This window comes from Didymella exigua, assembly GCF_010094145.1.
Source record: "Didymella exigua CBS 183.55 unplaced genomic scaffold M421scaffold_3, whole genome shotgun sequence".
Lineage (NCBI taxonomy): Eukaryota > Fungi > Ascomycota > Dothideomycetes > Pleosporales > Didymellaceae > Didymella > Didymella exigua.
Genome location: NW_022984777.1, coordinates 525,893 through 553,801, shown reverse-complemented (window position 1 = coordinate 553,801; position 27,909 = coordinate 525,893). Strand labels below are relative to the sequence as shown.

The 27,909-nt window shown below is 52.6% G+C and overlaps 12 protein-coding genes across 12 annotated transcripts; 7 read left to right on the top strand and 5 right to left on the bottom strand.

Annotated features, from left to right (window-relative positions):
* Window positions 1-861: 861 nt before the first annotated feature.
* On the top strand, window positions 862-2,098 carry M421DRAFT_399172 (uncharacterized protein; the record flags this gene model as incomplete). The annotated part of the gene is made up of 2 exons (XM_033590179.1): window positions 862-1,399; window positions 1,492-2,098. Exons 1-2 carry the CDS (start codon window positions 945-947, stop codon window positions 2,096-2,098), a joined length of 1,062 nt encoding a protein of 353 aa, XP_033452999.1. The 5' UTR covers window positions 862-944.
* Window positions 2,099-3,575: 1,477 nt separating this feature from the next.
* Window positions 3,576-3,908, top strand: M421DRAFT_89106 (uncharacterized protein; the record flags this gene model as incomplete). The annotated part of the gene is made up of 1 exon (XM_033597739.1): window positions 3,576-3,908. One exon carries the CDS (start codon window positions 3,576-3,578, stop codon window positions 3,906-3,908), a length of 333 nt encoding a protein of 110 aa, XP_033452998.1.
* Window positions 3,909-6,828: 2,920 nt separating this feature from the next.
* M421DRAFT_416362 (uncharacterized protein) lies at window positions 6,829-9,345 on the top strand. Its single transcript, XM_033591037.1, has 5 exons — window positions 6,829-7,255; window positions 7,319-7,468; window positions 7,521-7,856; window positions 7,907-8,965; window positions 9,019-9,345. Exons 1-5 carry the CDS (start codon window positions 7,241-7,243, stop codon window positions 9,037-9,039), a joined length of 1,581 nt encoding a protein of 526 aa, XP_033452997.1. The 5' UTR covers window positions 6,829-7,240; the 3' UTR covers window positions 9,040-9,345.
* Window positions 9,346-10,344: 999 nt separating this feature from the next.
* Window positions 10,345-10,766, bottom strand: M421DRAFT_416360 (uncharacterized protein). The gene is made up of 2 exons (XM_033591036.1): window positions 10,734-10,766; window positions 10,345-10,678 (listed from the first exon to the last, which is right to left on the bottom strand). Exon 2 carries the CDS (start codon window positions 10,655-10,657, stop codon window positions 10,496-10,498), a length of 162 nt encoding a protein of 53 aa, XP_033452996.1. The 5' UTR covers window positions 10,658-10,678; window positions 10,734-10,766; the 3' UTR covers window positions 10,345-10,495.
* A 745-nt stretch (window positions 10,767-11,511) lies between these two features.
* On the bottom strand, window positions 11,512-13,483 carry M421DRAFT_97989 (uncharacterized protein; the record flags this gene model as incomplete). The annotated part of the gene is made up of 2 exons (XM_033598564.1): window positions 11,512-11,542; window positions 11,805-13,483. The coding sequence occupies 2 exons, from the start codon at window positions 13,481-13,483 to the stop codon at window positions 11,512-11,514; spliced, it is 1,710 nt and encodes a 569-aa protein (XP_033452995.1).
* A 980-nt stretch (window positions 13,484-14,463) lies between these two features.
* Window positions 14,464-15,019, top strand: M421DRAFT_248465 (uncharacterized protein). Its single transcript, XM_033588581.1, has one exon. The coding sequence runs from the start codon at window positions 14,605-14,607 to the stop codon at window positions 14,953-14,955; it is 351 nt and encodes a 116-aa protein (XP_033452994.1). The 5' UTR covers window positions 14,464-14,604; the 3' UTR covers window positions 14,956-15,019.
* Window positions 15,020-15,072: 53 nt separating this feature from the next.
* On the bottom strand, window positions 15,073-19,103 carry M421DRAFT_53833 (cytosolic regulator pianissimo; the record flags this gene model as incomplete). Its single annotated transcript, XM_033595158.1, has 3 exons — window positions 15,073-15,316; window positions 15,366-15,529; window positions 15,576-19,103. The coding sequence occupies 3 exons, from the start codon at window positions 19,101-19,103 to the stop codon at window positions 15,073-15,075; spliced, it is 3,936 nt and encodes a 1,311-aa protein (XP_033452993.1).
* Window positions 19,104-19,504: 401 nt separating this feature from the next.
* On the top strand, window positions 19,505-20,987 carry M421DRAFT_416357 (uricase). The gene is made up of 3 exons (XM_033591035.1): window positions 19,505-20,065; window positions 20,115-20,755; window positions 20,806-20,987. Exons 1-3 carry the CDS (start codon window positions 19,929-19,931, stop codon window positions 20,928-20,930), a joined length of 903 nt encoding a protein of 300 aa, XP_033452992.1. The 5' UTR covers window positions 19,505-19,928; the 3' UTR covers window positions 20,931-20,987.
* M421DRAFT_416356 (uncharacterized protein) lies at window positions 20,805-21,720 on the top strand. The gene has a single exon (XM_033591034.1). The coding sequence runs from the start codon at window positions 21,224-21,226 to the stop codon at window positions 21,671-21,673; it is 450 nt and encodes a 149-aa protein (XP_033452991.1). The 5' UTR covers window positions 20,805-21,223; the 3' UTR covers window positions 21,674-21,720.
* An 855-nt stretch (window positions 21,721-22,575) lies between these two features.
* Window positions 22,576-23,394, top strand: M421DRAFT_89100 (uncharacterized protein; the record flags this gene model as incomplete). The annotated part of the gene is made up of 1 exon (XM_033597738.1): window positions 22,576-23,394. The coding sequence occupies one exon, from the start codon at window positions 22,576-22,578 to the stop codon at window positions 23,392-23,394; it is 819 nt and encodes a 272-aa protein (XP_033452990.1).
* A 223-nt stretch (window positions 23,395-23,617) lies between these two features.
* Window positions 23,618-26,844, bottom strand: M421DRAFT_399167 (uncharacterized protein; the record flags this gene model as incomplete). The annotated part of the gene is made up of 3 exons (XM_033590178.1): window positions 23,618-24,904; window positions 24,950-26,557; window positions 26,804-26,844. 3 exons carry the CDS (start codon window positions 26,842-26,844, stop codon window positions 23,842-23,844), a joined length of 2,712 nt encoding a protein of 903 aa, XP_033452989.1. The 3' UTR covers window positions 23,618-23,841.
* On the bottom strand, window positions 26,729-27,233 carry M421DRAFT_416355 (uncharacterized protein). Its single transcript, XM_033591033.1, has one exon. It carries the CDS (start codon window positions 27,222-27,224, stop codon window positions 26,886-26,888), a length of 339 nt encoding a protein of 112 aa, XP_033452988.1. The 5' UTR covers window positions 27,225-27,233; the 3' UTR covers window positions 26,729-26,885.
* Window positions 27,234-27,909: the final 676 nt, after the last annotated feature.

The window sequence follows — 27,909 nt, the reverse complement described above, 5'->3', positions numbered from 1 at the left end:
ATCCCGACTGTTTTCCTTCTAAGTATCCAAGAGCATGCGAATGGCGAGGTATCGTCCAGCAGCAGTAAAACCATGTCTATTCGCCCGGCACATGTCTGGCGGCTATGCGTCGGCAACTAGGACTTCCATCGATAAATATGCCACTGCGGTGACTACCTAATGCCACATGCTGTTCAAGGAGCGCCAACTGTCACTTTTCTCCCGATGATGACTAGTAACATCCAGTGGATACGCGCTCAGCATCGTCAGACCAAACATTGGTGAGGCCTTCTCGGGCGATCGCTTATCTTGTACATCCGTTGGTACCTCAATCGCGTTCCAAGACGCAGCAATCACTTTTCCGCCAAACATCTCGACCCTCTAAGCACCTAAGGTCGTCGTCGCTTGGCAGAACACAGACATTGCCCGATGGAAGACTGCAATGTCTACTTCTACTTCGACGGGATCATCTCAAGATCCTGCTTCATCCCAGCTCAGATTCCCCACGGGTGCGAAAACATACATTGGCGTTGGGTGCGCCGGAGCTGCAACAGCCGCTGCTGTTATTCTTCTGCTACCATTTAGGAGTCGAAGTCGCAAGCGCTGAGCCACCAATAACGAGGTTACTGCCACCCATGATGACCGAATGCTGCCAGATAAAAATAATGATCCGCACGCTGAACTAGGGGACGACACGGTCTTGCGGGAGATGACTGGTCATGAGCGGCAACCTGAGGCCGATAGTGTACATGTAAGAGCCGATCTCATGTGATCATTTGAAGATGTACGGCAGGGGGCTCCTTGTCAGACGTTAACACTGAAGGCCACAGGTGGAATGCATTGGACCTGCGTTCGTACTACCCTTGCATGAGGGCACAGCATGCGGGGTCAATGTACCTACATACGTCCAGCCTCTGTCATTCAATTTACTCTCTTTACCTCGGCCTCTTCCTTGTTCAATCGTCATGCCAGCCTCAACTTCCGCGGTTTGCCAACCACTCAGCGACTCAACAACCTACATATACTCCGACCTCGACAATGGCTTCACGCCTCCAACTTCATGTCTGGGTCGCAGCTTTACGTCAGTGCCCGACGGCTACGACCGCTACGCTTCATCTACAGCAGGAACCAAAACGAAGACATACATTTCACTAGATGTTTATCGCGGACGAGATCCAGCTTGCTTCCCACCACGGTTTCCAGCCGCATGTTCATATACAGCCACGTTTACACAAGTTGCGGGACAGCTCTACGGTGACATTCCGGCTCTACCTCAATCGAGCATCGAGGTGACAGGAGTTACATGGTCAGAGACGCACTATGTATACTCACCAGCCACCTGTCCTGAACATTATGCGACCATGAGCATACGAACAGATGCTACTGCCGGGAATGTGACAAGTGCGATCTGCTGTCCAATGTACGTATGGCGACATTACATCTGCGAACGAAGCTAAAACCCTCCAGTAACTATTCACTAGTCTCAAGCACCATATGCCAATCGCATTGCAGCTCAGCCGTCCTCCAGAATACAACGATGATTTTCTCGAGCTCTGTCATGAATCTTTTCGCACCTACTATTAAGGTTGCATGGCATAAATCAGACATGATACGCTGGCGAGATGCACCTGCTACGTCTACTCCTACTGTGCTGGTGCCATCATCTACTTCTAATGCGGACACTGAGGACTCCAGGCCGTCTTCAAATATGGCCATCATTGCTGCCACTGCAGTGGGCTCTATTGCTGCAGTCGCGATAGTAGCTGCCATAGCTCTATTGTTCTGGCGGAGACGAACGAAATGGAGTAGGCTTCCGAAAAATGACGATTCAAGTGCGCACAAAGTCGAGCTGTCAGGTGAGGGCAAAAACCATGCAGAGCTCTCAGATGATATGGGTCTGCATGAATCGGAAGCGCAAGACCGGCCAAAGGAAGTCGCTGAGCAGCGTGCACCTGCCGAACTTGACAGTGGATGGAATGGCTGGGAGGCGCCGGCCTTGCTCGATCTTGACTTCTCAAACTTTGGCACGGATCAAGACGTCGTGGAGAACAGCCCAGCAACGTCAGATTGTGGGAGCAGTGTGCAGCAGACGCCTGTAGAACTGATTGCTAGGCGATAAATAGAAAGAATGAAGATCACTATGCGTCTAGAGATCTCATAACACTCCTGCGCTATCGCGGGCGACCAGAGGTTCAAGGCAACGCGGGCTCTCGCGGGCCGCCGGCAACGACGCTCGTTCACAAATCTGTACAGCCGACATGGTCTACATCAGCATCTCCCAAATACCGATTGTGCGAGTTCTCCCAACCTACAACAGGAACGATAATTTCCAGGTTCAACCTTATTTTGCACAGTAGAGCGTCGCAGGCTCCCGGCTTGGTCTGTGCCTGTTTTGTCAATGCCACTGGCTGAAAGCAAATGACAGAAGGCTTTCTTATTCGATATGGCGCACGAGGCCGACATGTATCGTTTAGGAACGTGACCATAGTATTTACCGATCATCAATGAGACGTGGGGGCGAAAACTTTGGCGGTCAAGCTTGAACTTCACTGCTTCATTTGTCCCCATCTTTGACCATACACACGGCCAAGGTTTTAGACCTCTAAATTTCACGCTCGCCAGCTTCAGTTTCATCCATGAGCTCCAAGCGCAAGTTTCTATCAGTACAGAGAGTCTGCAAATACAGTGGGCTTACACAAAGCTGTCACACGCGATGCCGCGATGCCGCGATGCCGAACGAGCTAGGTAAACCTGGGCAGCCCACATCTAAAGTTCAAGTGGCTATCCTCAATATGTATCTTCGCTCAACAATAATCACTCACTTCCCATCTCATTGGGTACGATAGTTGGGGCTGCCAATTAATGTCAGCGCATCTTGCACGACCACCCGCTATTTACGGCCCGCAAAGGGCCTCCCTGGGTTCACATTTAAGATGACTTGGTCGTGCTGTAATCTAAGGCTCTGAAACTTCGTCTCGCCATGAACCGTCAAAGATGTCGTCGCGACCCACCTCAGCATACTCCTTTTGCCGGGCTGCAGACACTATCACTCGAACTCTGTCCGATCTTGCCGATACTTTCTTTACTCCACCAGCGTCATGTTTAGGTGATGGCTACAGCCAGGCACCATATGGTAATGACACCATGATAAAGTTACCAAAGCCACACCAACGTCAACCGAAACACTTGACTACGTGATAAGAGGCCGCAATCCCTCCTGTTTTCCACCGAACTTTCCAACCAATACCTGTGCTTACAACACTGTCATCTCGTCAAGTACAATTCTCCGCGCGTCGGAGCAGAGTTATATATGTTCACCCGCTCGCTGCCCAGAAAACTATGCAACAGCGAAGAGCTCAGTTGATGAGATGAACACTGACCTAACTCGTGCACTGTGCTGTCCACTGCGAGTCCGCTCCAAAGCACCGACCTGATCAGCACTGCTCAATCGACAGTAATTACGCTACTGATACCTTGAATATTGATGGTTCGATTGCGTGCTGGAAGATACCAGGGTCGGCTGTGACGTACTTCCAAGGCAGCAGCATATCAACATTCTTGCCGTTCAGACTAAACGCACCCAAAATTCAGATTGCATGGCAAAAACCCGATCTGGCTTGATGGAACGCTCCTGCCACGTCTACCCGACTTCTTCAATCTCCGCACCTTCGACCACGCCCTCGATCAATTCATCGCCTTCCGGGCTTTCGACCGGTGCAAAGGCGGGCATTGGTGTTGGAGCTGCTGCGGCTGGGTTACTCTTCATCACTGTCGTCGTCTTCCTGGTCTGGCGACGCCGCAGGAGAGCGCGTGATGTCCACTGCGATCCTCATCATGATGTGGTACCTGGAACACAGCAGACAGGGCCCTCTACCGAAGGGCCCCAATCCCCCTCAATGACATTCTCATATACCACACTTGGCCAATAACAGATTATAAAGCTGATGATCCGCAAGGCTGCGCCCCAACGACCTTATCAGTCAAGTGGTTGGCACAGCCTTAGCTGCACGCCTGTATAAACAAATTACACGCACTTATGTCTGGTACTTGACAGTAGAAAAGAAACAATTTACTACATTTTCTTGAAGGTCTAGACGGTTCACTCCGTAATCTGTGGCTTACAGTGCCGAAATTTCCCATTCGTCGCTGAACATTGAGCTACGCGGACCGGTGCAACATGACTGTCACTGCTAACTATCACTTTTTCCGATTTTCCATTCGCAGCGAGGACGAGGACTGCGAACGATGGATCTCTGACTGGTCACTCCTTCCTAAACATGCGTCTGTCCATCTCACTAGTAGAAATAGCTTTCCTTGCCGACAATGCTGACTGTTACAGCATCTGAGTTCAGCTCTCTGCCGTCAACGGTCACAAATGTCTTCAATGCCGCGCTGAATTCTCAAAAAGGTAGTCTCTCAACTTCTACAACAGTTGGTATCAGCATTGGGGCTACTGTTGCGGGCCTCGTTATAGTAGGGTTGATTATACTTCTCTGGAAAAGAAAGTAAAACACGAACCACTCAAAGTCTCACAACAGCAAAGAGAAGGCCATTATACTGGGTGACGGAAGTTCTGGAATCCTCAGTTCAGATCTTGTCACGCCAGTCGACCGGGGTAGACAGGCTGAGATTCATGGCGAGGATGTGCATGAGGTGCAAGGTGCAAGAGAACCCCAGAAGCCTTATGAAGCCGATCACACTCATACGAGAGCGGAATTGGACAGTGGATGGAGAGGTTGGGAAGCATCCGCGATAGTTGAAGTTGATTTGGCGAGACATCCTCATCATTAAGCAGGGCGGACCCAACCAAACAGATGATGGCTGAGAATTTATATGGCCGAAGTACAAGTCTGGTAATAACGCTACAGAAAATTTAAAAGAGTCGTTAGTAACAGTCAGTGCGCGTGCAATGACTGGAGTAGCAATAAGTGTAGCGTAACAAAAGTCCAATACAGCATGCAAACGTGATGGACCACGCTTTATCGCACGACACATATCCTCCAGGGCCGAGTAGTTCGATAAAAGACGCCAACATGAACTTACATTTTTGTTAACGTATACCAGTCGTGTCCACGACCTGAATATACAGTACGAAACAGCGGTAGATGGTCAATTAGTCCGTCTCATGTTTGCCACTAACACTACGTTCTCCACGACTTGCCAGACAGCCCCTAAGACATACAAGCTCTGTTGATCGGTCTGACCACCAGTGAATACCTGGCCTGTGAGTATCACCTCGATCTGCGAGTACATATCGGCTGAATCGAGCACCAGTCACCGCTGCGACTGGCGAAGCGTGCACAGGGTGGTAGTTGCGCTTGAATGTTGTGGGTATAAACATAGGACATAATACCGCTCGGGTACAATGTCGACTGTCAAAACCGCGTGACACAGCACAGATCTACCACTATGGTTCGGTGGCATACTTTCGACATTCGCCACTTAAACCACAAACAACTCACGCACACCGACCAGTGATCAGCAAGCCCCTGGATCTGGGCTCTCCGTAGGTGCGAAAGTTGGCATCGGAGTAGGAGGTGCTGGGGCTGGGCTCAACAGTGGTGGCTCTTCTTGTTCTTACGCAAAGCTAATACAAGGCATTTCCACTGAGGCCAGATGAAAGAGAGAAGACAGTCGAAAAGGCAGAGCTGGCAGGAGAGGGTAGAAAGTAAGCTGATATCGGATGCGGCAGCTTGCACAAAGCTTAAAAGCAGCAAAAGCGCAGCGAGGTCAATGACTCAAACGTGAGAGCTGAACGGTACAGTAACTGGACAGATCGGGAAGCATCAGCTCTGTTTGAAGTCAAGTTGTTAAGAAACACCATTGGATAGCGGCGCAAGGGGAATGGAAACAATGTCGGAAACAGCAGCGACAGACGCCAGTCGAACTGGTGGTTATTCGAGGCTAACTGAAGTAGACAACACCTACCTCTTCCGAGGATCCTGTTCACAGGGCCTAGCAAAGCATGTGGGCTGCATCGACGTGTAGACTGGAATAATTGTACGTGATCTGCAAAGAGATCAGGATTCTGCATAGGTAAGCCGCAGAGGTTCATCAAAAGTGTGCCGGGATGCCACCACGCTGCACCTGCTCGTACTCGTGGTTAAGGCTTACGATTTCAAAAGTCGTTTACCCACATTGGCCCATCAGATTGTGTACATCATTTTGCGGGCGTGAAAGCAGGTGATTGGTCGGTGACAAGCGGTGTGCTGGTGGCTGTCTTTCGGCCACGCAAGCTTGGTGGAGTTGGTCAGACTAGTCAGAGGCGCGATTCCCCACGTAAATCTTCGATTGTGACGTCTCGTAAGTCGTGTGCAGTGGATAAAGTACGGGGGTGCCAAGGTGTCTGCGGCTCTGTCAGTTTATGAAGTGGTCCTAGAAATGCCGTGTGCGGAACGATGATACCTTGAGATCCAGGCTCAGACAGCTCACGGACTACAGCAAGCCTGAGGACTTCATGCGTTCATGCCCGGTAAAATGAATCTTTTTGTTAAGTGGACAGAAATAAGTTCCGTCACGTGGATGTCTCAGTGGCAGGGTTGCCATGTTACAGACTTCAAACGCTGAAGTCCACATCCGCAAGGGGCGAAGACCGAAAATCCACCGCACCGCTGTGCTGCTGTCATCTGGCGGAGCGGAGGCCTGAGAGCTGAAGGAAGCGCTTCCAGGTGCTGCTAAATTATCGTGAAATCGAATCGCGTTGGTGTCATGGCTCGAATGGGTTGGTGTCAAGTGTCTTGGGAGACTGCCTACGCGCCGTGGATGTCGGCGTTTGTGATGCAGGCCTCCAATCAGCGAGGGGTAACGACGAGTCGGCCAAGATGGACTCCAGACGCGCTGCGACTCAGAATTGGTCTCCCCCACCTGTGCGAGCCTGCAGCCGCCCGCCAAATTCCCACCGTGTCCCTGCATGTCTTGCTGTGCTGCGCTCGAAGCCTTCTTCCCTCTTCTCAGACCCGGACTCTCCCTTAATACTTGCGCCAGCCTTGCTCGTGCAACACCACTATAGCGCCGCCCAGCTCGAACGTACCTCGAGTATAATACGCGAAAGCGCAACACCCACGCTCCCTAATACCGACGTTGCGCATTCTCAAGAGCCTCGGCGGCTACCAGCAATCTGTAGAGAAGACGCTATCCATCTGGTCGCACTCAAGCGGACCGGAACGCTACTCCACCTCAACCGTGGAGTGATAGAAGCGGCAACGATTTGAGGCTTGACGACACCATACTGCCGGGTAACTAGTGGAAAGAAACCTTCGTCATGTCTCTAAAGCAGGTGCGCGCCTTCCTGCTGTGGCTCCAATGCTCCTTCCGAGTCAATGGCTGATTAGTGCGTCAGGAAATCGAGACCTGGGTGGCAGCCCTCGCCAGCTACGACAACAACGAATTCGACGAATCATTGAAAGTTTTCGACTCCATTTCCGACACATCCAAGATCCTGTTCAACTGTGGTGTGATCCATGCTACGCTCGGTGAACATGAGAAGGCGGTTAGTCAAGGACAACAGCCGTGATCAAGCGCACAGGTGCTGACGAGAACAGGTCGATTGTTACCAGCGCGCTGTGCGTCTGGACCAGTATCTTGCTGTCGCATACTTCCAGCAGGGTGTCTCGAACTTCTTGATGGGCGACTTCGAGGAAGCACTGGCCAACTTCAACGACACCCTCCTCTACCTGCGCGGCAACAACAACATCGACTACGAGCAACTAGGCCTTAAGTTTAAACTTTATTCGTGCGAGGTCCTCTTCAATCGTGGTCTTTGCTACATCTACCTGCAGCAAAGAGACGCCGGCCTTCAGGATTTATCGTTTGCAGCCAAGGAGAAGGTTGTGCCAGATCATGACGTTATCGACGAGGCTATTCGGGAGGAGGCTGAGGTGATTATGACTAGCATATTCGCGACTAGATTGAGACTGACAAGTGCTAGGGCTACACCGTGTTCTCCATTCCCGTCGGTATCGTTTACCGTCCTAATGAGGCCAAGGTCAAGAACTTGAAGACAAAGGATTACCTTGGAAAGGCCCGTTTGGTAGCCGCATCAGACCGGAACAATGCATTCACTGGATTCGCCGGAGCCGAGATTAAGAAGATGGGCAACACGGCTACGGATGACAGACCCGAAGAGAAGCTCTCGTTCGCCGCAACCAACCTCGTCAAGCCAGAGCTCCAGAGCAGAGCGCGCCAACAGTCTGAGCCTCCAATGAATCGCAACATGTTCCCACCTACACCTCCACCGGAGGGCGATGGTCGGGGATCTAAGGGCAGCAGCAATGAGCCTATGAGTCGAGCACAGTCTGTACGTGGTGGTGGCCCCAAACCACAACCATTGAACCTTGGAAGAGCTGCATTTGATCAGAACCAGCGGGCCGAAGAGCCGCGTCGTCAACCAACACAGCGCTCGGCATCTGAGCGCCCGCCGCCGAACCGATCTGAGTCCATGCGCAACAAGCCACGCGACAAGCCTCGTCGCCGCGGTTCAGAAGAAGACATCATCGACGACTACAGTGATGATATCTATGACTCGTATCAGTCTCGCTCGAGCCGAAGCCAGTACGGTCGAGGCTCGAAGCAGGGCGGGAACCCCAGACGGCCCGCTTACATCGAAGAAGAGGACGAGGACGACTACGATGGAAGTGATCTGGATGACGCCGAATTCGAGATGATGTCTCGTAATAGCAAGTCACGAAGACGGTCACCCGCACGCTCCACTCGTTCGGGCGGTAGCGGCGGTGCTCGTGGTGTCACTGGTAAGATCCGAGTCAAGGTTCACGGCAACGACACTCGCTACGTCTTCCTCACAGCAGACATGACGATGCGCGAGTTCTCGCAATCCATCAGAGAGAAGTTCGGAATGAGACAGAACTTCAAGGTGGAGATCAAGGATGATGGCGACATGATCACTATGGCCGACCAAGACGACTTAGATATGGCCATCGACACGGCCAAGGAGAACGCCAGGAGGACTGGCGAGTCCCCAAAGATGGAGGTGAGCTATACATCCAAACCACCACATCTTTCACTCTTACTAATAGTCCTCAGGTCTGGGTTCGCGAAGTATAGATCAGAGATACCCCAGCATAATGCAACGCACTATCATGACATGATTTGCGTCCTTATAGGGACGCCACACATTTGGACTTCGATTACCCCTCTTGTACTGGTGACGGCTTGTAGTAGCGATGCATAGCATATTTTTTCGCCCAAACTGTCGACTCCGCTGTAATATTGCGAGCGCTTTGCTTGTCCATTATCATTATCACTCTTTCGCAGCAGGACTGTTGATGATTGGCTCGAAGCACATAATTCACATACCACTCTATATTGTTCTTCTCATGACCTGCAAGCGATCCATACTCATTCGTTGACCTACTTGCCATGTGATCCAGAAATACTGTACATTAGTTCTTCTATAATTATAGCCTAGATACGGCGACTGCAGCGATAGTGCTTTCACACCGCGTCAGCTCGCAGAGCCGCCAGATGCCGGTACGCCCGAGCGCTTACGGGGAATTGCCCCAAGTTAGCCTCACCCACCGCACACTCCAGCCACCCGCCGCGCCGCAAAACCACAGATACGGAGACTGTGCCACACCTCTGCACACGAAACAACCTGCAGCACATCGGAGAGTTCTGGAAGCCTTGCAATCAGACGCGCTGATCCTGGTGCTTCACCTTCCAACATGACCTGTGCCAAGGACGCCTCATCTCATCTCATCGACACGCACTTGAGAAAGGCGTTTTGAGTGGGAAATGATGCTCGAATGAGCGTCGTGCCATCGTACAGGAGGTTTGGACGCGGGGGGAGGATTATGAGCTGGAACTGGTACCTGTTTCAGCGACTCGAGATATCCCAGTCCAGTACATGGGAACGGAGTGTAGGAGATCGGAAAGATCGTGCAAGGTGCGCGAAGCTTCTGTCACGGAGATGATGGGTTGGCGATCGCTGGGCGCGAGAATGATGGTGGAAGGCTTGTCTCGGAGTCGGAGTTGGGAGACGTTTGGGGTTTCGGATAGCAGTGACGTCAGCTTCGTTGCGGACTGCGGTGCTAGAAGCAGTTATCACAAGCATGTACGTATCTGTGCTACCGTGTGAGGCGGGCGCTGCAGGTTTGCAAAAGCGGTTTGTCGCAGATGTGGGTAACTTATGCTGTTGTATACATTTGTTGTACAGCCCTGTCAGATCTTCGAATGGCTCCCTGCCTGTCTGCCTGAACGCCTGCTCCATGCCGTGTTCCTTGTACACCATCCCGTCATCGATCGCCAAACACTACTGCCGCATCTTGGAGGCATCGATCACCGGGGCGACCTGTTCGCTTCTCTCATCGTTCCTTCGTTCACAACATCGATTCATCGCTTACGCAGGAAGGAGAATCTCGGCCCAGCTGCTGTGCAGGAATGTAACACCAATCTGGACAAAGTGTCAGCGTATGCTTTCGGTCTCTATCGGTGCGCGCCGGTCATTGCGATCGTGTGAAGCCGGCGCATATGCGCTTAATCGGCTCCGCATCCCGCATATTTATCTCATCATCTTCGTCTGGATATGAGGTAGGCTTACAGCGAAGAGGCCAATTGCTGTGATAACACTCCTGTTCTCCGCGCTTGTGAGGCCCTGGATGGTGCTTTGCGCAAAGCTGGGCTCGGCGCGACCGCCTTTTCCGTTGAGCTGCTTGGGTGCCATTCTAATGTACTATTAGGGTATCTGAGCTTATTGTTAGTGTTGTGGAACATCACAGACCATCATAAGGGCGACATACTTGAATGTTCGTCGTGATGGGAGATGCGCTGGTAGTGTTGACGTCGCTGCGCCGCTGAAAGTTTTGGGAAGGTGTCGGCAGCTTGGAGAGCTCTTTGCCGATGACCTACGTCACATGACAGGCTTGCCGCAAGTCTCCCAATTCTATGCACGATGCTTCACTCTTATGTGCTACTGTTCGCACACAGTCTGATCAACTTTACAACGACAACATATTTTCTCTCGAAAGCTCCACAATGCTTGAGGCTGGGTCCCGCCAAACCATCCCAAAGAAGCAGGGAAATGCCATATAATCAAGACAAGTGCAGGATACATTTTAGGGTGAACCTTATGACTATATGTAGATTGTCTTATACCTATAGGTCTGAACATACATTCCGCGAGTGGCACAATTTATCCTGCGCTACTAGCCCTTAGACACGATCAACACCAGCAATGCAATCCCATATTCATGCCACCTTTTGAGACCTAGCAGTCTCTTGCAAATGCACCATCCGGGCTAGCACCCGGATCAAAAAGCATGAACATGGACGCGGCGTAACAGGCAAGCTCCTGGGGCCGGTCCTCCTGAAAGGGGGTAATCTTTAGAGAAGCGAAAATAAACAAAATGATGCATGTGTGACAATTGTGATCTGGGAATCGTACGAAAATCTTTTGAAATCTGAGCCAAGAGCCGAAGTCGTCGGGGAAGGGATGCCACGCTTTCAAAGAGTGGGTTGGAGTCGTGGTTGGGAAGCTGTCAGGACGCTGATGCTGAGGCTAATGAGTACGACTGCGAGTCAAAGGATATTGCAAGCGCTGCCAGAGGCCCTGAAAAGGTGTCAGTGTTAGTGTTTCAAAGACGTCTAAAAAGGTCGATTCGTTCCGAGAGAGAATCCTGAGAAGTAGGGTTGATTCGCAATGGTCTATCGCCATCTTGACAAGCACATTGAGAACGACTACGATCAGCCACGATGTTTCACACGGCCGCCTCGGACAAGTCTCCGGTTAGGAGCCGTTGTTGCGTCTCGTAGTCACAAGTGTAGAGCGGTCTTGATATGGGGACGTCGAAGGAAATTGTAAAAGTACTTACCATCGCTGACCACGTATCCTTCCAATCCACGAGTAGACGACCTTTAGGCGTTCACGGACGTGTGTCGTCCGCAGAAGCACATACTTCTCTTCTTCTAAGACCGGAACGACTGAAGCGAACCAGTATGGAAACAGGGCGGGGTCTTCCGGCGGTTCTCCATAAACCTGAATGATGCGATCGCGAAGCCAAGGAGCACTGGCTTCCCTCATTTCTCGAACGAATGCTGTACATGTGTCGAGAAGCTGTTGTGTAGACAAAGACTCGACAGCAATGTCAGTAGGGAGCTGAGTCTGTGGGTCCTCACGAAAGTGTGATTCTGCGAGATCTCTGGCCATGGTTGTCTCGCGCTGCTCGAGTGCAGCCTCTTCAGCTAGGGACACATCCTCGACCCGCTCAACACTAGCAACGTTGTACCCATCAAGCATGCCGTGGGCACGAACCTTGAAACGACCGATACCTCGAGTTTCCACGAAGCTGCGACCATCACGAAGAAGCTCGTAGTTGACGATTTCGAGCATGGTACCGTACTTCAAGAACGGCACCGAACCCAAGGAGCCTTGGGATGAGGTAGTACGGTTGTACATGACCATACCAAATTGCCTGTTGCCTTCCAAGACTCGCCTCATCATCAGACGGTAACGAGGTTCGAAGACATGGAGGAAGGTGGGCATTGCAGGCATCGCCAACGTGCAGATGAACAGAGGTGTGCTCATAACATCGTTACCGGCTTGCTCCTCAGCTTTTACGGCCTCGGCGCGGGAAGCCACAAGATCCGGGCAAAGTCCGTTGAGAAGGGAGTTTAGGATAGCATTGCTGCACTGCTTTGTCCGTAGCGACGCAGAGATATGTAAATCCCGTCGGCAAAATGGGCAGATGTTGCTGTGATCCATGACGCGGGCGAGGCAGCGACGACAGAATGTATGACCACAGGTGGTCGTCGTTGGTTCCAGCATCATGTTGTAACAGACGAGGCAGTCCAACTCCTGATAAGTTACTTCTCGCAGACGTTCGACGAGTTCTACGTCCATATGCTCGTGATCGTCGTCCGCCGACGTGGTTGAGTATTCGACCTCAGAACTGTACCGAAGCTTGCCCATCTCGGCCATGTCGTATGTTGAAACCAGACGGCCACCATGCAGCACTTCCTGGCTGCCCTGTTCGCTGGAATGGTCCTTCTCTTTCTCATTGTTGACTTCTTCCGCCGAATCACGTCGCAGTATCTCCTGGAGCAGGATAGACGAATGTTTCGAAGATGGCCTGTGCTGCGCTATCTCTTGTGCGACCAGCTCCATCAGCTTAGTCAACGTCACATCCACCGAGCACTCGGCGGCTGCATGCTCCGCCCCGCATCCTATCAGTGGGCACACAATTCCCATCAAACGATCCGGAGTGTTGGGATAGGATATGTTTGTTCGAGGTTGGGGCTCCGGAAGACATCCCCGGCAGACCGTATGTGAACATGGCAATGTTACAGGGCTTTTGAGTGGGTGGGAGCAGCTGGGACACTGTACAAGGCGGACCAGTTGTCGAGCATCGCGGTGGGCGGCCAGGGCATCTACCACCTGCGCCTCTGTTGCGAGGCCATCGTTGACCATAAAGACCTGCGGCGGTACCCGCTGTTCGAAGGAATGCTCGACGTCGTTGACGAGAGAGCACCCTTTCTCCCTTGGGCAATTCATACGAAACCAATTTATTGTGTAATGGCAAAGACGGCCATGTACTGGTTCAGGCCTGGGTAAATGGGACTGAAAGTAGAAATGGGCGGTCGCGTGAGGTAGCGGTCGAGGCGGGAAGACGGGTGGCAGCAACGGCTTAGCTGGCTTGGGAGAAACGAGTACAAGTAAGTATTATAAATGCCGGTAGGTATGTCGTGAATTTAGTGTACAGTTGAGTGGAACAGTCCAGTGTGGCGAGTTGCGGACTCCAGAACTTGTGCGGCTGGCGGTCGAGCCTGAGGTGACCGTGCTGAGCGGAGAACAGGAATTGGCGGGATGAACCAAGGAGTAGTCGAAAGCGCCGGATGCTGACGCGATCAAATGCTTTAAACGGTCCAGGATGGCAGAGGCGAGGCTGAATAGTGGTCTGCTAATTACTCACGACGGTAGGCATAGAAGAAAGTGCCAGGTCAAGTACGAGCCCGGGTCAGAGAGAGAACAGAAGTCATGACCTAACATGGTGGATGAGTGCATAGATAGACCCTAGCCAGAGATCGGCGATGGTGTTTTGCCAGGTTCAGTCAAGAACGGTCACTCCCGATCAATAGGGAATAATGCCCTTCAGCGGGATCGATGAAAGTGCCCGCCATCAACACCCCACCACTTGCGACTGGCCTGTGCGCATTCGCAAACAAGCCAATATCAAGATGGCCAGTGCGCTTCTTTGAAATATGTGGAGGATTTGCCATTTCTGCGTCTTCGTCCGCAGCCCCCATCATGACTGCGGATTCCGAGGAAGGGGTCAGCCGTGGGAGACTATCCCCGCTCCATACCTGGTCAAGCACCGGCGAAACCTTTACTTAGAGTCGTGTGCGTATGCATTTTTATGACCAGCACACGTTGAAACGGCGCCAAGCCAAGACCATTCGTTCATGTGCACCTCCATGCGCGCTGCGCGTTGACTCCTCGGTCTAAGCACTGATTGCAGTACATGCGGCGAAAGATACGACGGTCTCTCGCCCTTGTCTTGCAGTCGAAAGGCTATCAAACACTGAGCGCGCACGCTTTCGAGCATCGATGACGAGTCGACTCAATGGGTGCAACAACCAATCAGGGCCTAGCTTGTGAGCTGTCATCCGCCATCCATGTGCCACATTCGCACCGGGACCATGGCTCGCGACTGCCGAAGACCCTGTCCACTGCCTGTCGTTGACGACTGCATTTCTAGTGGGGCTGATTTTGCGAACGCCTGCTCGTTCTCTACCGCATTTACAGAAAGCCAGCCACCTTCGCCGCACACTGGCGCAACACTTTTCCCAAATAGTAAGTACAACAAAGACAAACGTACGACACGAAAGCAAAATCGTTCTTTCGTATCGCCCCAAATCATGAATATCGCCCCTCGCGTGGTATTCCCGAACCGAAGCAAAGCCCGTATCTGGGGTCCATTCCTTAGCGCCCAAATAGGTACCGTGGAATTCCCCACGCAAGTTTAACCATTGGACCTAGTCTTGGTGTGCCTCGTCCGTTGTCGAAAATGCATACAATGAAATGCCTGTTGTGCGCCTTGCACGCCAAGAAACCAGGCTCGGTATCGAATGCCGTCGCAAATGTCATGAGCTCTTTACAGTGCCGACTGTACCAAAAGACTGTTCGTCCGACTCAGAATTCGAGTCACTACTTTCCTCGCTCTCTTCGTCCTCTTCCTCGAGCACAACCTGCTCCAATACTCGTTTGTCAAACAGGTCCAATACAAAACGACACGCTGGCAGGCGGAAGTGATGTGCTTCCAGTACCTGCATAACCTTTCGGAAGATAGATGGCTTGCTGAACCCAGACGCTTTCTTAGCTTTGATACTATCGCAATGTCAGCTGAGAGGCATCCCCTGTCGTGAGCAATGCTTACGCTTGAAGGTCGTTTGCAGCTCGCTTGGCAAGAACAGTATTGCCAAGGTCAGTTGCAAGCTTAAGAATGCGAGCATTGATCGGATCGCTGTCCGTGATAGCCACTGTGACTTCCTTCTTACGCCTGAAAACAACGTCTTCGGACTTGGCTGCCCAAGGTTTTATCTGCACATGATTAGCGGTGGCTTAGACCGTAAGCTGAAATACATACCTCAAACAGCTTCCCGAAGTTTAGAGGCAAGCAAAACCCGAGTGCTTGCCCAGAGTCGCTGACTACACCATCCCACCCATATTCAAGCAGGATCTCCTGGCCGTGCAAGCTTCTTGATATCAGGCCAAGGACATAGAACGCTGTGCCTCTGAGGGACATGACCTCGGAGGTCTCTGCGATTTGTACGATCCACTTGACCACGTCCGAGTTTTCCAGGAAAGGGGCACCAAGTTCCATAGACCCGACATTCCCTACTGCCCACAGACATCCCTTGACCTTAAGGATAATCTCTGGATCGTTGTTCTCTGTTGCAAAGTCGCGGATATTGGCAGCAAACTCCTCAAAGTGCCCTTTTTGCTTCAGCAACTTACAGCCTTCCTTCGTCCGGGTAAGTTCTCGATAGAAGTGTGCTGGCACAAGACCATACTCGGGCTGCTCCGAAGGTTCGTCGTACGACAACAGTGATGACGGCTTATCAGGGATGTCGGCCAGGGCGCGGGCCATAGTAGCTTCGATCTGTACCACGTAGGCATCGTTCCTCCCCAAAAACCAGTCATCCATCTCTTTGGTGATGTAATCCAGGCCGTCCAAATAATGGTACCCCACTGATGTGGACAAGAATCGAAGCAACAAAGGTGCACCAATTTCACCCAAATGATCCAACGCGGGCCGGCACTTGACCACAAACTCCAGTGACTCGGTCTCGTTACACGCAGTTTCTAAGATTCTGATCGCAACCTCGCAGACCTCGACATCCGGATCATAAAGCTGTGTCACGAGCAACTTAATAGCCCACTCTGCAACTCCCTGCGCGCCTGATAGTTGCATCGATTTTGTCGCATATTTGTGCAATAGACCAGTCGCAAAGATACGGATCTCTTTGGAACATGATGTCATGGCTTTCGATATGATGATGCGCAGATGGCCGTCGAGTGTGTAATCCATATTGCTGAGAAGAGCCCGGATAAGATCGTCGCGGCCATTCAGTTCGATAATGTGGTAAAACATATTGACGACCCTCCATCTTTCCAGGATTTGGATGCCTCGAGAGTCCTTACTCAATGCACCTAAAAGTGAAAAGTAGCTTCCAGTAAGAGTCTCACTCATGCGGTCCGCCTGGAAGAGTGGTGAGTCGGACGTCAAGCCGCTCATCCTGTCGAAGTGGGATAAGCTCTCTGCCAGCTGTCGAATGAGCTTGCTCTCACTAAGGTACTTGACGCCCTCAGGGTTCTGTAATAGACTGGTCATCAGCGCGCATCCTGCACGGACATAACGCTGGTTTGGTTTGGTGTTCTTCACATCAGCAAAGCGAAATTTGAATGGACGATAGAAGTTGAACAGCCGATGTACAAACTTCGTGACTTTCAATGCCTCATCCAGACGTTTGGGGTTGAGCAAGGGACCATCGATGGCAGTCTGAATCAAGTTCCAATTCCATTTCTGGAAGTTGGTGGTATTCAGGACTTGACTTTCAAGGATCAGAGTGCGAAATTGGCCCTCATCCATGGACATGGCGGCCTGAGCCTTGGACTGATCTGTCGGTCGTTCGGACGTCGTGCTGTCAACTGGGGCGGCATATTTACTAGTGTGAAGAGATGCTTGTGCTGACCGGTACAGGGTGCGATTGACGCTGTCCACTTGATAGATCGTGCCGATCGCCACAAAACGGTCTTCTGAGTTGAACTCTGCAGCCGATTTCAATAGCTGAGGAAGCACCTGGAGCTGTGCGCTCCAAAATGGAGGCAATAGATCATTTGCCAGTTTCAGAACCTCGCCGAGGAGCAATGTCGTCTTGCGCTTCAGCTGTAGGGTCAAGGGATCCTCTTCGGCGCGTAGAAGAGCCGGTACCAGCCCGGCGTGTAGAAAAGCGGCCAGAACTACTGAAATGTAATGATCAATAAGGCTCCATTTGTTGGTAGAGGTCCCAGTCTTGGTGTTCGAATGATCTTTGCCAGGCTCATTGCGCATGTTCGTAACACGGCCATAGGTCGTTAGACGTCGTCCGGCGAGGAAAGAGGAAGACCACGACGGTGATTTGATCCTGAAAAGATCGAACAAGAGCTCTAAGATGATGTTGCGCATATGGACAGTGGGTATCTGCAGTGATAGCAGTAAGGATCGCAGAGGAAGGAAATCGTTCATACAGAGGGCTAGCAGACCAGACCAGCTCCTGAGTAGGGAAGCGATGACTTTGGCGTTCGTTTTAAGCTTCTCTTCGTGTAAGTGCCCGTGCAGGGTACCTCCATCAGTGAACATTGCGAACGGTGTCTCAAGTTCTCGACCTGAGCGTAGAAACTGCCTTCGGCGTGGCGTGTCGAGAAGGTATAGTAAAGAAGAGCCAACGCTTTCAGCAGCGTGATAGTTGCCTTCGCCCAGCGCATCGGTAAGTACTCCCAGACCTCCAGCGCCAACTAGAAGGGACGGCTTCCTGACAAGGATCTCGGCGAGCGTCAATGTCGCGATGTTTCGTAGTCTGTCTTCGGTGTGTTCAGCCACTGCTACTATGATCCGCACAACAGCTCGTCCAATCTCTTCAACACCGTCCTTGACATCCAAGAAGGCTCGCACAAACTTCAGCGCTTGTTCGCGCTCAACGCTAGCTTTGCTTTCCTTAACAAGGGACAGAATAACCAAGTAGTCGGTTTGCAACCCTCGGATGACCTGGAGAGATTTCCTATCGGTAAACGCATACCGCATGACTCGATACGCAGCTGCAACGACTTCTCGGCTGTCACTAAGGAGCATCATCTGCATCCTGAGACCGAATATGGACCAAGCCAAATCGTACTTGAGTGTAGTATGTCGCTTGAGTAAAAGGACGAGAGAATTGGCCCGCTCGACATAGTATTCAGGCTGCATGCCCGTCACTTCCAACGCCTGCAATATTTCTGCGAGTACAAAGGTTGGCGATTCGGTTTCTTCATCCTCGTCTTCGTCCTGCTTGGAAACGTGGCGTGACGGCGAACGCGAGAGATTGCGTCGAAACAGGAACGAGAGCCGGCTTTGTGGATCTGCTGGTGGTGACTTCACGTCCTTCGCGCGCTGTATCTCGATTGCCAGGCCTGCCTTGAGCTGCGCAAGCTTCTTGTTTGATAAATTCAGCTGTTCCTCAACCTGTGCCCTCTGATCCTTGACGTTCTTTGCACTCTTTGCATTTAAAGCTTCCAATAAGTTCTCAGATCCAATCTTGATTTTCGTTTCCTTGTCGATTTGATCTTGCAAGTCGGCCTGTCGCTGCTCGCTAGTTGTGTTGTCGTTATCACCCACTGTAATAGCATGCATATCAATGTCCGGGCGCAACCTGCTATCCTGTGATGTCGTGGGCTTTAGCTGCGTACTGAAGCTCCCCGGTCCAGAATGCGCGGTCGCATAAGACGACTGACCCCCGCGCGAGCTCGCCATGACACTGACGGTAGCGGCAGACATGGAGCGGCCATCTCTGGTTCGTGTGGGTGCGAGCAGTGAGCCGCCTTGGTCGGTCGAGGGCACGTCGGCCTGAGGGTTCACGGAGCGCACGGGTGGCGTCATTCAGAAGGCCGTGTCCACGGGTCTGTCAACCGCATCGCATGTCGTTGTTACGGCGGCGCCCTCCTCTTGCCTCAGAAGCCGTGGTGGTTGTGTTCAATCAGTGTATTGTGCGGTACCAGACCGAACGCTTCGAGCGGGGTTGTGGCTGTGGCCTGGGTTTTGAGGGAAGGAGCGGCGCACCACCTGGGAAGGCGCGTGGATGCAAACAAGGGAGCGTAGAGGGTAAAGACACGGAGAACGAATGCAAGTCAACCGGACTCAAATGTTCGCGTGTCCATTGACAACCCCAGCACATCACGGCCAATGTTCGAAGCAACCGCGTCGTGGGCCCGTGCTGCGGTCTCCACCATCGCCACTGCTTCGAGTCTTATCGGTTTTGCGGCGCGTTCATTATTCACGACGACTCCATGCTGGCGTGATGCCGCACCGGAGATCGGCCACCGTCGAACTTGAGCTTCTTGAACTTTTTCCTTTCGACGAGACCCACTGGCGGAGCTGGGCGTAAAAACAGTCACGTGTCGTTGGCTTCCACCCTGAGAGCATCGGAGCTCGCCGATGAGCTTCTCAACCAATGCGAGTGAACTTACGCCGCCCTCTGTCGCTCACTCAAACCTTGTTGACGATCCGTGTTTGTGGAAAGCAGCGTGTTCGCAGCTCGGCCGCCTCCGCTTGATAGTGCTCCGATAACCTTGCGTCTCGGGCGCTATAACTATCGTCACCACCCAGCGGTCGTAGTTCTAAGCATCCACCCCTCAGTCTTTAATTGACCCCAGTAGCTTGCCTTCTTGCTAGTCACGCTTCGTGTTCTATCCAAACTCAATCACGATGTCTCAACTTAGCTATGCCCGCTACGGAAAGGACAACGTCCGCCTTTACAAGGTTGATAAGGACCCCAAGACCGGCATTCACACTGTTGTAGAGCAGACCGTCCGCATTCTGCTCGAGGGAGATATCGAGACCTCGTAAGCTACTCTGATAGCTCCAGCGAAAGCGGCCACTGATCTCTGATAGCTACACCAAGGCAGACAACTCGGTTGTTGTTGCAACAGACACCCAGAAGCAGACCACCTACATCCTCGCCAAGCAGAACCCCATCGATCCTCCTGAGCAGTTCGCCGCAATCATTGGCGACCACTTTGTCAACACCTACCCTCATATCCACGCCGCACACATTAAAATCATCCAGCACCGATGGACTCGCATGGAGATCGACGGCAAGCCTCACCCACACTCCTTCTACCGCGACGGTGACGAGATCCGTGTTGTCGAGGCAGTCACAAGGGAGGGACAAGGCTCATCTATCCGCTCGAAGATCGAGAAGCTCCTTGTACTCAAGAGCACCGGTTCTGCTTTCCACGGCTTCCACCGCGACGAGTACACACGCCTGCCCGAGACCTGGGACCGCATACTTAGCACGGAGATCGAAGCCGGCTGGCAATGGAAGCTCTTCAAGACGCTAGAGGAGGTTAAGGCTATCGACTTCAACGGTGCTTGGAAGGCTGCCAGGGATATCACGATGAAGATCTTCGCCGAGGATGACAGCGCCAGTGTTCAAGCCACCATGTACAAGATGGCCGACACAATCTTGGCCACGGTCCCCCAGATCGAGGCAGTCGACTACGCTCTGCCCAACAAGCACTACTTTGAGATTGGTGAGTTATTCTTAGTCAAGAGACCACGATTTTACACTGACATACTGCAGACCTCTCTTGGCACAAGGATATCAAGAACACTGGCAAGGACGCGACCGTTCTCGCTCCCCAATCCGACCCTAACGGCCTGATCCATTGCACAGTCACTCGCAAGGGCACCAAGTCCAAGCTATAGACGCACACATCTCCTTCGATTCGTTCATATTCTTACTGGCTTCTTGTACATAGCATCGGCGTTTCGTGTGCTTTTAAAGGGGTGATCGGATAGTGAGAGTAGAACATTATACCATATGGACTGAGTCCAGGAGACGAGCGAGAGTAGAAACATGTCACGGCGTTGGCCTGGGAAATGCAAAGCTAATGCTAATAGCGACTGTGCCACTATCGTGACAATCGACAACTGTCCACTCGTTCATCAGTTTGCTGGCAGTAATGACGGCTCACTAAGTCGTTATCTTACCCAACAGGATGTTATCTGCTAAGCACGAGGCCCTTGCTGGGGTAGCTAGCGGCATAGTAGTGGTGTTGCCGTCGCTGCAACTGATACAGTCCATTCGTGCAATCAAGGTCTTCGCACAGGGAACCCAGAAAGCATTGGTGGAATTTCAACGACCTACGGGATCTCTAGAGCATCTCGAAATACTACTTGAAGATGTACGGCAACTGATAGAACGACAAACAACTGTCCAACAAGCTACCGACTCCTGCAACCTGAGTCTTCTGCGCCGTCTCAAGGGCTGCGACAAAAGCTCTAGGCCATTGCAAATTGTTGTTGAGCGAAGCCATGAGGCAAGTTCACATAGTCATTTCCTCAAGGCTAAACTGAGACGCGACTTCAGCTTCGGCCAGAAGTCTGTGGACATCGCCGAGTTAGAACGTACGGTCGATCGTGAGACTGACCGTCTCAGCCTTCTTTGATCATCAATAGTATCAATGTTCATTTGAGAGCCGATCGGAGTCACGCATACAGACTGGCAGGTAGAAGACTCTCATCAGTGCATTACAACCGATACAGTGCACCACATGCTTCGATACAACTATCGCGGAGAATATCACTATGTTCCACAGAAGACCTTCATCAACGGTCACCTTGCTCTGCAATTATAATTTTAGGCCATCGTAATTTGGAAGTCTCCATGAAGTCTGTTGGGTTCAATCTCTCGAAGCGAAAGGAGTATATACTCGACCATGCGGACACACCCTGGTCTCTTCTGACCGAATGACCGACCGCCTTGACGCTTAATGCGCTACCCCGGCATGTGTGGACTCGGCCGTCTTGCGAGGTCTACTGGGAATTCCCGTATGAGAGCCGAGCAAAAGATGGTATCGTACTAAATGGGATCTCTGCTTCTCACGACAAATGACAACAAGGTACGCAAAGAAGCTGCGAGACTGGCACGACCACGATCTCGAAGCAGGACGTCAGATTTCTGGGTTGCTTGAGTGGTCTTCTTAAGCCTTGCCACGGTTCATGTAGAAGTGATTGTACCATTTGTACCATCGCGACATCGGTGACATTCCTTATGAAACTTGTATCTCTCAACAGATAACGGTAATGAGAGATTGAACTCTGCTAAGTAAGAAGTTGCACAATGAGGCAGGTAGGCAGGAGGCCGCCACCTCGTCCCAGTTCTGCCTGCCGGCGAGGGGCCTGGAGAACAACAGACCATAAAGCAACCTTTTCCGAACTCTGAACTCTATCAATATTCTCTTTATCCAGCTCTGGATCCATATTCTCAGTGCTCTCATCCTCATCATCGCACCAAAGCTTTGCTCAATATGTCTGTTACCATTACCACAGCCGGTCATGCAGCCGGCTTATGTATGGCAAACAGCCGAGGCTGCAACTTCCTCAGATCTTTTCAGGAGCGCAGCCTCCAGCGAATTTCTGCAAGCAGATAATCCAGAGCTCGTTTTCCGAGAAGGACCTACAGGATACACACACATCGCCATCGCGCAACGGGCTTGTGTATGCGGCTTACCACGCATACAGTCATCATCACCATCTAACAATCTGCCCTGAGGATGTCTGGTTCTCGGTCCTCTCACAGCTGAACTTCTACATCAATGCGCACGCAGAAGAACTGCGCGACTATTTCATTGCACACAAAGCGCAGAAGAAGCTCACGGTCTATACTATCGGTACCATTCACACTGTCGACTTCGGTCTGCTCGCAAGATACATGACCAAAGAGATCCAAAACAATGCCAAGGACCCCGATCTGCAGGAGTGGATCATGCCTGACTTCACCACTACCACGGACAGTGACCGAGCGGTGGCTGCGGTACTGATGATGGGTGCAATGCAAAAGTACTTCTCGTGTGAAATGGCACCGTTGTGCGGCATACCATCTGTAACTCTGTTGGGCGAGCGAGCAGACTGGGAGAAGATACATAACAGGCTGAACAAATTGTCCAAGTTTGGCGATGAGCTCACCAAACTGACTCTGGTAATGAGCATGCCGGCTACCGAAACCCAGACCAAAAGCCGCCGTAGGGAACGGAAGGAGCAGGGCTGGACTCACTGCAGCCGGCTACCGGATGGATCATGTATGAGGTCAAGGAGTGATCGATGGAGCCCTCCTGGTCCTTCCCAAAGTCCATTCCTATTCGTCCTGATTGAAAGTCGACCTCCATAGAAAATTGTAAACTTGTTTCATGCACCCCAGAAGACAACTATCTGCTCTGATCTGCAATAAATGCAATGCCTACAACATAGCAAGAGAAGCAAAGTGGAATGATAATATGTTTTCTTCTACCTATAACGAGCCTCGTGTGCTCTCCACGAGCCCTCGCAAGCCTGCCTGACGTGCTCATAGTCCACATCAGCGGCACCCATCCATTATATACAAGTTACTCGGTCGGTGTCAACACCGAAGATAGCAGAAAATATGACCAAAAAAAGAAAAGAAGACGCAATAGAATCGTGTCCGGACATAGGAACGCCGTACCCGTGATATATGCAACAAGAACAAAGAAAAAAGGTACAAAACATTCCGCCCAGAAGTATGCATAACAGCGCTCAAACGCACGACAAATAGCACTATCAACACATCTCATCCCCCCGTCACGTGGGCTTGGGGACTTTACTTGAACATCCACTGGCAGTGGCACGAATCGCTCGGATCCGTCCGGCGCTCCAGACTGCGCTTGCTCTGCGCTGTCGCCGAGTTGGTCGCGAAGTACTCTGCATAGCTCGGATCCTGCTCCTGCAGCCACAGCGCAACAGCGGGATCATTGCCATTAGGTGCTGGCGCGATTTTGCCGTCGTCCAGCAGCACCATGCGTTGACAGTAAGGCTGCGGCGAGTCTGGCAGCCGGCGCTCTTCGATCTTGACAATGCGCGGGTAGGGCGGGATGCGCGATGAGGCTGCTGCTGCGTCTGCGGCGGCGTCGCGGCGGGTGATGGCGGACGATGTTGGGATGACTTCTGCAGCGGCAGTGGGTGAGGTCTGTGGTGTGCTTGTTTGCGTGAGAGTTGCAGCGGCAACTGTTGAGCTGTATGATGCGGAGGAGCTGGGTAGGTTCGTTGTGTACAGTGTAGGTAGTGCGGCGAAGGTTGCTGCTGTCGAGTTGTCTTCGGCGTATATGTAGCCTTCGATGTATGTCTGGTTCCAGTAGCAGTACCATGGGTAGTCTCCAGGCTGAACAGTGAATCGTTGACGAGATGGCGGGTCATCTGTGAGCTGGCGCTTCTTCAGAGCTGAGCCAGCAGTCAGCTCCTCAGGTCTGAGCACGACCAGCTTGTCGTATCTGGTAGAGAAGTGGAAAGCCGGGCCAAGTGACTGGAAATCAAGATCGCGCACGAGTTGCATTGGTTCCAGGTCAAGTTGAGGAGTCTGCGCGCCATACTGGATGATGCCATTTGGAACCCCGTTCCCTCCACGAGTGGATGCTCTTTGCTGCTGGTGGCCGTTCGAATCGATGCCAGTATCGTTAATGGTAATGATGATGGGTGCAAAGGTGATCTTGCAAGACCACGCCGAGTACTCGTTGGCTTGGACCAGACAGCCCGGATTGGCCTCTTGTGGGAAACCAAGGGGGAGTGCGAAAGTACCGGTTGGTAGTGGTGAGAGATCAGAAGGAATCGAGATAGGTGTAGCCCCAAAGAGGGACCCACTTGAATAGGCTCCTGTGACTTGTGGTTGCCTACGATGGTTAATATTATCATTAAGGGTCGCATGGCAGACTTACGGTTCCTCTTCAGGCTTGCCGCCGTGCCCTTTATTGTCCTTTCCACTGTGCTTCTTCGCAGCGAATGTACCAATTGCCGCTCCAAGAGCAACAGCAAAGACTAATAACAACACAAGAACTACAACAGCGACACCCATAGGAATCTTTCCGAATAACCGCTTCTTGCGCCAACTCGTCTTGGTCGACTCTGGATCGCCCTTCTCATTGTACTTCTCATCGAATTCGGACTCTGAGGACAGAAGCGACGCTGAGGATGAATCTGAAGGTGCAGCTGGGACAGTGTTGGCAGAAGACACAAGAGCCAGATGGCCTGTTTGCGTTTCTGGTCTCTGTGGCGGCAGACGAGCAGGTGTGATAGGAGGTAGCAAGGGCTCCGTGGCAGCAGACGGGGCATGCGCTGAGTGAGATGTCTCGCTAATGGGTGACACTGGTGATGCAGGAGCGGTGGCAGGATCCTCAGGTTCCATGGCAAGGTTCAGAGGAGCGGGAATGATGCGGGATGCGCTTGCCTCCGCAGCCATGGAGGCCTTCGTGGGTCCTTCATCAGGGTATCTGGAGTAGGGAGGTAGCTGCTCGGTGTGTCCGTCTGGCCCAATGATGTCCTGCTCTTCGCCGTCCGGTCCTAGCACGCGGTGGTAGCCGTTGTTCAGTCCTGGAAATCCAACGGGCATGGCCGTCTGAATGGGAGGCAATGCCGGCGGAATCACCTGCATGGCCTGAATCGGCGTCTCGTCGTCCAGTCCGCTTTGCGAGTACATGGCGTATGGATGCGCTGGTCGCTGTATTGACATGGGTCGATCTTGTCTCACGGTAGAGGTCGTTGCGATGCTGTTGGAGCGGCCCATGGTGTGCTGCGGGTACATGCCGTACGGGTGGCTCGGCCCGGTCTCAAGGGGATTATCTGTGTTGCTGGTCGTCGCAAACGAGGCAGTAGAGCTGACCGAGTCGCGGTTTTGCAGATTGGACTGGGTAAGGGGCGGTCGATTGCTCAAGCCCGGGGGGCGGCTGTCCGCTATCATGGAGTTGCGCAGCTTGGCGGTGCTGTTTCTCGTCGCAGTGCGTCGAAGATCGTCTCCCGCGTTCCCTGGGGCCTTTGACGTCGAGTACTGGCGCTGCGGCGTCTCGCTGTGGTCGCTGTCCTGGGGGTGGCCATTTCGCGGCTCCTCTGCGTTGGCGTGCGTCTGGCGGAACCCGAGCCCGTCCGAAACCATAAAGTCGTTCTCATCGAAGTCAATCTCGAAGTCGTCGTCGAAGACATTGGGAACGCTCTCCCGTCGCGAGAACGTGCTGTCGTGGCTGTTGCGTCGCTCCATGGCGCGGTGCGGTCCCTGAGCCGGGCGGCCGTATCTCCCCCTTCCAAGCCTCGATCCGGCGTCGCGAGATGTTCCACGTGATGTGCGTCGAATCAATGCGCGTCCGGCGGCGGGCGTGGGCGCGGTGGGCAGCGATGTCGGGGTCGTGTAGAGAGTCGTGGTGTTGGGTGTGTGGAGCGCTGAACCTGTTCTGAGACGAGCGTCGAGACGGGCGATGGGCGGCCACGGCAAGTCCCATGCCAAACCAGCCGCTAGTCCCAGAGACAGTCGCCTCCGTTTCACACCGACCACTGCCCTTCAGCGGCCCAGATTAGCAGTTCGTCGGCTGATGTGCGCCAATCAACGCAGCAGCTGCCTGCGAATTCTGCGCTCGCAGCGCATTGCGTGGCCGCTACCCTCGACCACTCTATCTCGACGGATTGGTGGCAGGCTGCTGCGGCACAACCGCGTGTGCGCACAGACTTGGGTCAATCACCCCTCACGTTAATATCAGGGTCACTTGGGCTCACCCATGAGTTTTTCCTTCGAAAGCCGTCTTTACCTTGGCCGCCCTGCGCCGACCACGGCCTGAGGCCATGACATCGTTCTCTATTCTGCCGCGACAGTCTCCATTTCCTGCCCCATTATCTTATCAGATTTTGATCAGATCGCGTGGTGGGCACCCCACATTCTGCCCGAACTTCCCTCGTCATAGCCAATCGAGAGGGGCCTGCATGTCTACATCCACCACCAAGCATGGTCAAGCATGGCAGACTTTTTCGTGCACGAGACCACACACTGTGATGTGAGGCTGCCAGGCACCAGAGGGGATGAGAATACATGCAACCTTCGAATCGCGCTTTTGTGAGCTGCCAGTAGTTCGAGAAACACGATGAATACAAATTCTCTAAAGAGAGCAGCTGCTCCGATACATCGGGCCTTCGTGCATGCGTCTTGGCAAAGTTCATGGGAGCTCGGGCCATGCCGCTCGGCTGACAGCTGTAGCCTGCGACTACTAAAGCCTCAATGCAATCTTGAACATGGCATCAGGCTCGAAGCTTACGCACTTCATGGTGCCGCTTCCCGTGCTATAGTCATATTTTACACTCAATGGTATATTGTCGCGTGCCTCAAGGCACGATGGACGTCTTCTTTGAGTTAGCAGTCAGTGCTCGAGGGAAGTGGCTGTGCTCAATTACACAAGTAAAGGGGTGCAGGACAAAGCACGCAGATCATACTGCAGTATGCACAAGTCTTACATCTACACAACAAGCCTAGAAGTGTAGTCAAGCGAGGCGCAGAGCTCCGGTACGAAACGCTTGTTGCGCAGTCCATCCCTCAAGTCAGTGCATCTGGACACGAACCTGCATATGTTTTATCGATCCTTTGGCGAGTGCCACACAGCTGCGGTCGAGTCGTTACGCGGTGCCATGCATGTCTGGAGGCCTCGTGTTGCGGACACTAGGGCAGCAACCTGCAGGCCAAGACGAACGCGATAGGCTCCAGGTAGGCTGTTCCTGGCACACCCACCCAAATCGTCTTCCGGAAGTGCGGCGCCACGCTGTTGCAATTCGCGGTGGCCAAAGATTTGCTGATTAAATGTATGGCGCAGAAACAGAGTGACGATGTGGACGGCGCAAGTTGCAACAGACGGGTGCGCCGTCTCAA